Genomic DNA, 11,596 nt, shown 5'->3' with positions numbered 1-11,596 from the left:
TCATATCTTCTTATGACACTCGAAAAATTTTAGACGTAGCACTCGTAGGAGTATAATATATAATAATATTGACTCTACCCCATCAGCCAAACGTGAACAAACAGATCATTCGGAGAGTCTGCTATCAATTTCTGTTGCTAGAAAGGCAACAGATTTCACACAGACTCTGCAATATCTGCGTCAGGAAACTGCTGTCAGAAATAGAACAGAAACTGTTGGCATTTAATTCCAGCAGAAATCGAGCAAATAGTGTTGACAGTACTGTTGTCAGATTGGCGGTAGAAATCAAGCACAACCTGCGCAACACAATCTGACGGCAGACTGGCAGCAGAAATCGAGCACCGCGTGCTGACAAGACCTGGCGTCAGATTGGCGGTAACAAACGAGCAGGATCGACGCGACAGACTGGCAGCACCACGCAAACACGCCGTGCTGTCAGCACCTAATGTCAGATAGGCGACAGAATCAGAGCAAGACCTGTACAATACAATCTGACGGCAGATTGTTAGCACAAATCGAGCACCCCGTGCTAACAGGATCTGACGTCACGCTGGCAGCAGAAATCAAGCAAACCGAGTATATTTTTGTATATTTTTAAAATGTGACGTCACATTTCATGAATTTATTAAAGGCTTATTTAAACAAACTTGCATAATTGCATGCATAAATAACATATTCATAAAGAAAGCGATTGATCCATTTTTTTATGCATTTGCTTTTAATTATTGGACCAATTTCTTTATGTATATGTTCTATCTGTTTCTGTTTGCATTCTATACGCTGCAATTTCTATCTGCACCTGTCCGCGATTACGTACAGGAATCCGTATCTATTTGCATGTATTGTGTCCAGATTTCTATCTGCATCTGTCCGCATATATAAATAATTAAAACCCATTCCTGGCCATGGTCCGACTAACAAACATAGACAAAAAAATTGGAATTGGAAATAGGACCAAAGCATAAAAAAATTTTATTGACGTAAAAAGAACTTTTCAAAACTCAATTTTGCAATTAATTGGTATAAATAAATTATTAAAAATTTACTTTAAAAGAGAACTGATTGCGCCAATCGATTCTACAGGAAAAATTACTAAAGAAACGTTGCAAAAATAAATTTTACAACTAATTTGTTTATAACAATTAAGAAAGCGTTATGCATGTTTCTTGATTCATTTTTTGAGTAAAATTAGTTGGAGTAATCAGTTTTCCTCTACAATCAATTTTTAGTAATTTATTTATAACAATTAGTTGCACAATTGATTTTTGCAAGCGTACTTTTTACGCCAAAGTTTTTTTTATGCTCTAGTACTATTTCCAATTGTTGTTTTTTTGACTATATTACTTTGGGCAGAAACAGGTTTTAATTATTTACATAATTTATACAGTTTATATAGTTTATTTTAAAAATACTTAAAGCTAAATAATTAAAGGGCTACTGAGAATGTTCGCGCGATACTCAACACGATAAATTTTTTTCTGTTAAATCAGCTTTACTTCAAATATAACTTTTTATTAATGATATCACAAGTGTACGATTAGCTCAGTGTTAGCGTATTAGGTTATTGTCCCGAAATCTTAGATTCGAATCCCGCCGGCGCCAATGCGTTTTTAAAAATTGTAAAATAATACGTAATCGTAATTAGTAAAATAAAATATATGCAAATTAGATTAACCTATAATAAAAATAAAAATAAAATCTTCAAAAAAACTAAAAAATAATTTTTATAATAAAAATTTTTGAAATTTTTGAATAAAAATGCTTGATTTTTGCTGCCAACGTGACGTCAGAACTTGTCAGCACGGCATGCTCGATTTGTGCTAGCAGTCTGCCGTCAGATTGTGTTGCGCATGTCATGTTTGAATTCTGCCGTCTATCTGGCCTCACGTGCTGGGAGCACGGCGTGCTCGCCTGGTGCTGTCATTCTGCTGACATAAAATATCAACAGGTTCTGTTAACAGAACGTAAGCAGAATTTGAGATCAGTTGAGTTCAGTCTGTCAACACGTCGTGATCAAATCTGCCGCCAGCCTGCCGACACAGTGCTAACATTTTGCTGACTGGGTAGTTATGCAAAATATATATTTTTAACTACACATATTCATTAATAATAAGCTTATTCAACGTATTTTTGCACCACGCGAAAGAATTCGGCAGAAAAATGTGTCGTTTGCCCCGTAAACCGAGATATTATTAACGATTTAGGTTACAGGTTAGGAAACCTGTCATACGCGCAATCATGATCGCGGTCACGTGATGCACATCACATGGTGCATCACGTGACCGCATAGATGCTGATAGTGTAGTAGCGAGCGCCACACTGTGTTGAAAATGTGAAAGGGAGAATTCCTGAGGGCGACGACCAAGGAGACGTATCTTACAGAAAAATGTAGAGATTAGAAATTGCATCGCGATATCTCCGCTTGTACGGCACGGAGAGAAAAAATAAAAACACTTTTATATATGCAATTTTTCCCAAGCTATCGAATGAGATGACTTTGAACTTGATCGGTTCAGCCGTTGTTGAGATCTGATAATCTCGTTATGCTTGAACTCGCTGACTCGCGTAAAAGAGGCGTCGGTCCTTCTCGCTTTTTTTTTTGAATTGGCACGAGACGCGACCGCGCCTCTTGATTCAAGCCTTTATAGGCCTGGCGAACGGAACATATTTCGTTGACGTTACAAACTAAATTTTATAACCGACTACATACCTGCAAGGAGATTAAAAACCTCTCGTTCATTTACTATTTTGTATCCGCTTTTTTTACGGGTTTTAAATTTAAAAAATTTGAAAATTTAGATTGCCTTTATATGTTATCCATTACAAATAACTTATATATTATTATTATTACTTATTTATTATTTTAAATATTACTTGAATTAAAATTCCTTAAAATTAAATTTAAATTAATGTTTAGAATGTGATGTTAAATTAAATTTTCTATTTTAAAAATTTGCATACTATATCAATATCATCAAAATAAATAAACATAAATAAAAACACTCATTAAAAAATATTGCCCATCTGGAAGCGAACTCGGATCTTATGATTATGAAGAAAGCACCTAACACACGGAGTTTTTTAGTTATAAAATAGTTTATTTTAAGGACTTAAATAAAATATTGTTACGAGCCGAGCCGTCCCTGCGAGGCGAGTTCGAGCTGCGGTGTGAATAAGGCCGTGAAGCGTTCTCCTTGACAACGGCCTTGTTTATTAAAAAAATGAGCTGTCTGTGATTTTGGAGTTTGGTGTGTGATGATATGGTCGTGTTTGGTGGTTAACAATTAAAGTGATTTTGTGTTTGATAAAGAAGTCTAGTTCTTTTCCGGAGTGAGAGCGCGAGTAAACAAGTACCCCTTTTTGCTCGTAACAATATATTTTTTTTCTATATAACGTAATAATGAACTCATAAAAAAAGCATTTGTACTATTTATACTTTGAATGGTACGGTAGTTTACTTACGCCGCTACGTACTATATCACAGTTTTGTACTTATATTACATTTGGTTTACATATCTATTTATAAAGTAATTGTCTTACCAGTCAGGTAATATAGATTATTCTGGTTATTTGAGTTGTGCAGTTCAGAGAAAAAGAAGCCCTAGTCTAAAAAAAAACTGATTCTTATAATATTTAAGAGGTAATAATAAATACAAAATAAATAATTGGTATACTTAACGCAGTATCTGTTGTTATTTTGTGGTGTGTTTTTGTTATAACATAAAAGGTTTATTGCTTATGGTAATTTATAGTGATGGGTCACAATGAATTATCTGCATGGGTGTGTGATGGTGTGTGACAGTATGTATGCGTGCGCGTGTGCGCGCGTGTGTGTGTGGGTGTCGGTGTGCGTGTGTTATAAGAGTTTTGCATAATCTATAAGTTATCTTCTAACCACCAATATTCTTTTTTGTTTTTTTTTTCTTTAAATTTTCTTGTTTTGGTATTGATACATCGTAGCGCCAGTCAATTTGCTTATTCTTGGACGATGAGAATGGAGGGTATCTTAGACACTTGGTATTGTTGCGTCTTGGATAGTGGTAGATTATTGGTACGTTATCGCAGTCCTGAATGTATCCTTTTTTATCTAGTGTAAGAATGCTTTGGGTGGTATGAATCCGGATGTAATTGTATATTCGATATTGGATTCGGGTATAGTGCGCCAAAAATAAGACTGTTTTGCGTTATTTTGCTTGTTTGAAGGTAGTGATCGCGAGTTAAGTTAATAATAAAATTATTGATGCTGGGAATGTTCGCTTTATTATAAATGGTTTGATTTTTTGCGTATTTTGTATAATCAGATTTCGCTGTTCTAGTCATGTTTAGACAAGCTCTTAAGCATTTTCTTTTAAATATTCTGATTTTTTCTATTTCACGTATGGTCGCCCCATATGGTTCAATGTAAGTGCATTTCTCATGAGAGATGCTCTTACATTGAATCGTATGGGGCAGCCATACGTGATTAAAGGCCTTATGAGTAATTGGTAACAGATTATTTTGAAATCTTGTTTCAAGAATTTTGAATAAAATAGTCTTTTTAAATGTGTGAAGGTATTTTTTGCTTTCCCAAGCTGTATATTCATATTTTTCTTGTAGTGCAATCTTTCATCAATATTTATGCCTACGTATTTTACAGCTTTTTTGTGTTTAATGATTTTGCTACTGTTATTTTTTGGCAAGCTTTCTATCTTAAAAGATTTGTAGTTTTTCTTAACATTACTGTTTGCGTAGACTAAAGCGGCTCTACATAATAATATTTTGCATTTATCTATGTTTATTTTTAGTTTCCATGTTTCGTAATACTGTTCCAGTTTTTGTACTATATTTCGTAAATTAGTTTTAATTTGTGTTATCTACCTGTCAGCCACATATACTATGAGGTCATTTGCGAATGCGATAGCTTTGGGTTTGCCGGGTTGATTTAATTGAAATAGCTTAAGCATTTTGCTTGTATAAATATTAAATAGTATAGGTGCGTTAATTGTGCCTTGTTGAAGGCCGTTGTTGATTTTATGTGTATTTATTGAATGAGTGTCTCCGCTTGTCGTTAGCAGAAATCTTCCCGATATCATATCCCAAATTAGTTTGATTAAATGGATAGGGAATTTTTTCTTTATTAATTTGTATAGTAGCCCATCTAACCATATGGTATCAAACGTTTTTTCTAGGTTAATGAGGCATGTCCCTGCACATTGTTTCGCGTTAAGCGCCCAGTTTATGTCGGATGTTAGTTTGTTTATCGCATGTATTGTAGAATGATTACGTCGGAAACTAAACTGGCACTGGAGAAAATGTTATTTTCTCTGCAGAATAAAGTAATTCGATCATTAATAATCGCTTCATATATTTTACTGATGTTTAGTAGTAAACTTATAGGTCTACAACTAGCGGGAGATGTCTTATCTTTGCCTTTTTTTAGTATGGGTACAACTTTGGCCGTTTTCCATTTGTCCGGGAAAGATGCGTAGTTTAGTAAATTGTTAAAAATAATTGTATAATTATATATTTATTAGTATTGGGGGATTTATTTTTAATACAATGTTTGGTATTCCGTCGATCCCAAATGATTTCTTATTGTTTAATTTTTTGAATTTATCCTAAGACACGGAGCCAATTGCACTGGTTGAAAGGAGAGTTACCGGAAAGGTTTATAAGACGCGCCGCGGTGCATTTCAGAGCCAATTTTCACAAATATATTATTCCAAAATTAAGGCGTATTCAATCAAACGCCGCGCAAAGTAAACTTTTTTTCATCTCTAAAATAATTAAAGAAATTTGGGTCATAATCTCAGAGTGAATCACCGCGTCATCCCTTAGTGAGTCAATTATGAGACTATTTCTTCCTTTGCCAAAATTGTGCGTGATGCCTAGTTTTTAAACTAGAAGCAAAAATAGCTGGTGAATGATAGGTTGCATACGGAAAATGGACAGAAGTAGCACGTTTATCGCCCGACGCAAGCTCTTACTAGTCGGGTACTAGTGGCGATCAGCTGATTGCTCTCTAATGACAAACGGTGTTCTAACACACATTTATTAACATAAACCACACACACGTTCTCTCTCCCTCTCTCATTCGCTAATTACGTACTGATTAATAGTCATAAAAGTAATTTTGTTTGTAAATGTCTCGAGTGCGTGAATAAATCTGAAAACGTGTGATACATTTATAAACAAAAATAAATTGTGACTATTGTTACGGTACGTATGTCAGAAACACACATATTCAAGCAACGTTACGGCCTTCGCATTTTCGAGGATCATGAATCGATCTCGTGATCTATCATTACCTTCGGTGCGTGCGTCGTTCTTGCCGCTTCGCTGCGAAAGCTTGTGTTACCGTCCGAAAAGTCAGTCCGTATATAGATCGTCTAGCGTACGGATGTAATCGTTCGCAGTCTCACCCGAGTGTGTGTCGAATAGAATGCTCCCGTGAGCTAACTATATAGAAAGTTAAGACATTGTAAACGATTGTGAAATGTACAGTAAAGTTGTTCAATTTTGACCAGTTAAATAGTGCATCATTACTGTTTCACCCCCCTTTCTATCATTTCACGAGTCCATCCATAACGCTCGCTCCGGCACAAAAAAAAACAACTTGAGTGGAGCGACAGAATCAGAGGTGTCGCTACAACTATTATTTGGTAATAAATCATCATATGGGAATGTGACATGTGATTTTGTGGCTTATTCACAATTGTTTATCCGTCAAGCTACAACAGTGTGAAAGCATCAATTGGCTACGAGGTAATAAATGAATGAGAGAGAGAGAGAGAGAAAGCAACATTTATTTAGCGCTCTAGGACAAGTCCCCTCAAGCGCTCTAGCAATTTTACAAAAGAAACAACAAAAGAAAAAGCATACAGATATAATTATTAAAGCCACGCAATTATAGTGCAATAATAATGTGTTTGCGTGTATGTGCCTGCGTGTGAGCATGCACGTGTATATGTGTGAAATCGCATACAATTTCAATAGGCAGGTAAGCAGGCATGCACATGCACACACGAGCAAACATATAAACAATTTCGAAACCATGCACATCAACAAAGCAGGCAAGGTATCAGTCCCCGTTCTGTCTCAAGAGCAGGTGCGCATAAAGCATTTGTTTAAACCCTGTTATTGTGACCACATTGCGAATAGCAGACGGAATGTTATTCTACAATTCCGCTGCAACAGAACAGAAAAATTTTTTGTAGATTTTCGTACGGCACAGCGGTAGAGCGAGCAAATCTTCAGATGTTCTTGTAATCCTGGTCGATTTCTCAGTCCTGAGCACAAACATTGAGAACAAATAGTCCGATCTCTGGGTTTTCATGATAGTGTACAATAGGCATCCGATGAGATACTGCCTTCTGACATCCGGCTTCAGCCACCGAAGTGCCCGATAATGAGGTGTAACATGGTCATCCTACCTTATGCCATTGACAAATCTCAGACCAGCATTCATGGCTCTGTACAGCCTAAGATTTTGCTCTGCCGTGATGTTCGTAACCGCCGTGCAGCAGTAATCAAAGTGCGGAAAAATCAAATCTAGATCTCAGTGTCTCTGGTAAAAGGTGTCTGCTCAGCCTCAGCTGATACAAAACTGATCTGACTTTCCTCGTTACACTTGCTATTTGTCTATCCCACGATAGATTGTTGGCAATTATCACTCCCAGATATTTAATGTGTGCCAAAAATTCAATTGCAACATCCCCAACTGACAAGTTCGGCAACAACGTTACATCGATAGCATTAATATAGCGATCCGAACCAAAAATGATGGCTTGCGTCTTGGCTGCGTTCAGGATGAGCTTGTTGGAAGCCGCCCATGCCACTATAGAGGCAATGTCCTCATTTACCCTGGAGATGGTTTCAATCAAGTCACAAGGCTCGCAGTGCAGATATATTTACAGGTCGTTAGCATAGAAATTATATTTGCAATATTTTAGAGCATTCTTGAAATCCGCTAGATAGAGAGTGAAGAGTAACGGTCCCAGCACTGAGCCCTGAGGAACACCCACCGCAACCGCTAGCTCCCTGGAAGAAACCGTCGCAGACAACCTGCGCTCTACTACTCAGATACGATGCCACCCAACCAAGTGCAGGGCGCGAGAAACACAGACTCTTCAGTTTGTTAAGGAGAATATGATGTTGGACCCTATCAAATGTTTTTGAGAAATCAAAAAAGACTAAGACCGTGACCTTCCTTCGATCCGCTGCACATCTAATGTCATCCAGCGTACGCAACAGACACGCCTGTATAGAGAAGCCCCTCCTATAAGCAGCCTGATACGGATCAAGAAGATTTGAGGCTTCTAGATATGAGCAAATTTGCTCTCCTACCAACCTTTCCAGTGCCTTTGACAGAGAAGGAAGAATGGAAATTGGCCTGTAGTGCTGCACCAAGGTTGGATTCCTGATCTTCGGGATCGGACACACCCGAGCTGTCTTCCATTGCGTAGGAAATGCTCCCTGCATCAGGGAGAAGTTAAAGATGTGCTCAATAATCGGCATGATGTACGGGAGCACCTTGATCACAACTTGATCAGCCTAGGAGCTATTCCGTCAGTGCCCGTGGCACTCGACTTGATCCTTGATACTGCGGTGAAGATGTCTGATGGAGTGACATACTTCCAATAAAAGTCATCCTCGCTAACCCTGTCTTGTTCGAGGGTCAAACTAAGGTCATCGAAGTTGTTCATTGTTACTTCTTCGTCAGACTGCACAAAGTAGTTATTGAGCTCATCCACAGAAGGTTGAAGAGGGCCGTTCACACTCCTCTTTTTAACCAGTCCTAGATGCCTCAACCGGCTCCACATCTTATTAGAGTTACTTGAACGTACAAAGGCTGACAGATAGTACTCACGCTTCGCAACCCTAACTGCGCTCTGCACACTGTTTCTCAAGATTTTGAAACGTTGATAGCTCACGTCGTCTCGCCTCCTACGCCAAGTCCGTCTTGCCATATCTCTTTCACGCATTGCAGCCTTGAGTTCATTGGTGATCCACGGAGCAGGAAGATTCTTGAAATCAATCCGCTGAAGCGGTGCATGCTTATTGTAGCATTCCAGCAATCTTGCGTTGAGTACCTCCACTTTACGATTAATACAATCCGAATTCCAAACTTGAGTCCAATCAATGTCTTGAATCTCAGATAAAAAATCTACCTCATTAAAATTTTCATAGTTTCTGCAATTGATCGTTGTGTTGATACGTCGTCGTATTTTGATATTATATTTAATAAAGATTAAATCATGTGCAAATAAGAACGCTACCCCATGCTGACCAAAGGCTGTCAATTTAGATGCGTCATCAATTATGCGCAGATTCAACAAAGTGCTGGATGCCTTTAGGTGATGCGTAGTTTGGTATGGCACAAGATAGAGATTTGAGGACGCTACAAAATAATTTATTTGAGCACTGTCATAAGAGTTGGAGGCCATATCCGCGTTGAAGTCACCCATAATGACAGAGTGTCTGTAGTTAGCTTGCAGATTAAGAAACAGTTGCTGAAATTCATTTATATGTCCTACATTAGGTAGTCGATAAACCATCGCCAGCAATAGATTAGAGGCATCCTCCAAAACTATCTCCGCGATGATGTACTCCGGAGTACCATTGTACATCTTCACCGAGCCAGTCAAAATCGAAGCACTCAGGTTCTCACGCAAATAAAACGCAACCCCACCTCCATGCCTACCACCTCTGTCTCGCCTGAAAAGTTTATAACCCGGAAGATCTACCAGCGCGTCCGAAATCTTAGATCTTAACCAAGTCTCCGACATGCAGATGATATGCATGTCCGACATGCAGATAATTCACACCAAAAAAGAAATGATAAAATTCATCAAAGTGAGCCATTCGTGATTGACAATTTACACGGCAAATCATTAAGTCATCATATGCTTGAGACTCACCCATAGTTTATAAAAGAGATTTTGTCCTTGATCTTTTTACCAAGAATCGGACATTTATTTGCATCCGTCGCCGAATGATCAAGAGCATCCGCATCCGGTCCACGAGCACACACACACAGTTGCTGCATTTAAGGCCGCCCAATCCATGTGTACAGTCTTTTCTTTCGTGCGAATTCGCGCAAAGGGTACAAGGAGCAGATCTACACTCCTTTGCCACATGGCCAAAGGCAGAGCACCTGTAACATTGCAGCACTCTTATGTAGTCTGCAAAAGTGCATGAGTTGTAACAAAGATAGATTCTGCCATTCTTCAATAGCTCATTTCGCACAATCGGGGACACCTCCAACACACAGCTCGTTGTTCGCTTGTTTTGTTTTGGCGGAAATATGTATACGACCTTGACCTCTGCATTGCTTCCGCTCAGATTTTGTGCTATTAGTTCTTCTTTTATTTCCATTTTATTCATATCTGCTGAGATTCCATGAACAATGAGCCTATGAGGATTTGTTTTGACACTCTCTTGCACTTTAAGGCCGATTTTCGCAAGGTCCGGATTGTCCCTGATTTTGTTAAGATCCGGCTTCAATTCTTATGCCATTATTAGGAGCAACGGCGATCCTGTTTACTTTAAGTGCACATTGAGCCGGTTTAAGCACGCTGAAAAGTGCCTCCTTTGTTTCTTTCGAGGTCTTGAATTTACCCGCTTTTTTCTCATCCGGAATCACGTAGAAACTCGTGGAATTATGCACTTCCATAATGGAACCACAAGAGACATTCACCTTCGGCCTTGAGGTGTTTAAAACCGATGCATACTGCCTTCGCTCGCAAGCGTTAGATTCCTGCGTTACCTTGCCTGTCTGGGAGACGGATACATTATTTATGTTCCTGAGAACATCTTCCATCGCCTCTCTCAAGTTAGCCAATTTCATAATATTAGACCCAGTAGCTCGCTCCTCTAGCAGATTTACTAGTACAATAGAGACCTCAATAAAGGCATCCCTACACTTCCTGAAAGCTCCCTCAATTAATGCTCTCCTATCAGCTGACTCTCTTCCAGTAAGAAGCGACCTGCTCAGCACATCACACTGTCTATCGACCAATGCCCTAAGCGCATTCACCCTGAAGACAGTCATTACATCGATGCGTTTTTCAGTTAAGTTTGACCCGCTAGGCATTCGCTTCAATAGTCCACTCGGTCCACTCTTAGCACCATCTCCTTCCTCTCTACCTCCATCAGAAGCTCCCGTCGGTAAGAAAGAGACCCCCTCATCCATCCTTCTCGCCCGCCAGGAAAGGGACGCATGCGCAAGCTCCAACACTAGCCAGCACTTAACCTTGAGAAGCCTTGCCGAGAGTTGTAAATTGACAGATTGCAGTCAAGTATCCAAAGGAAAATCACTTACAATACCGTCAAAGTGTTCGGTCGTATTCATCCAACCAGAGACCCTGAAAAAACACGCCCCGTAGGGCATAAGACAGCAAGAAAGCTCTTCAAAAGCGGAGCAACAGCGAGACACGTCAACACGTCTATTCACCAGAGAGAGAGAGAGAGAGAAAGAGAGAGAGGGAGAGAGAGAGAGAGAGAGAGAGAGAGAAAGAGAGAGAAAGAAAGAGAGAGAGAGAGAGAGAGAAAGAGAGAAAGAGAGAGAGATTAACTGACTGACTGACTTGGCTTTATTTACATTCTAGGGACCTGC

At 38.9% G+C, this 11,596-nt stretch overlaps 1 protein-coding gene across 1 annotated transcript; it reads right to left on the bottom strand.

Annotated features, from left to right (window-relative positions):
• Positions 1-8,516: 8,516 nt before the first annotated feature.
• On the bottom strand, positions 8,517-9,791 carry LOC105194715. The gene has a single exon (XM_011159776.2). It carries the CDS (start codon positions 9,789-9,791, stop codon positions 8,517-8,519), a length of 1,275 nt encoding a protein of 424 aa, XP_011158078.1.
• Between the last annotated feature and the right edge of the window lie 1,805 nt (positions 9,792-11,596).

The sequence above is a fragment of the Solenopsis invicta genome, chromosome 13 (assembly GCF_016802725.1).
Source record: "Solenopsis invicta isolate M01_SB chromosome 13, UNIL_Sinv_3.0, whole genome shotgun sequence".
In the NCBI taxonomy this organism is placed as follows: Eukaryota; Metazoa; Arthropoda; class Insecta; order Hymenoptera; family Formicidae; genus Solenopsis; species Solenopsis invicta.
Note: the sequence above shows the minus strand (reverse complement) of the source record. Positions and strands in the feature narration are given on the sequence as shown.

Coding starts and splice junctions, on each gene's coding strand:
- LOC105194715 (XM_011159776.2), bottom strand. CDS start 9,791: ATGTCGGACATGCATATCATCTGCATGTCGGAGACTTGGTTAAGATCT.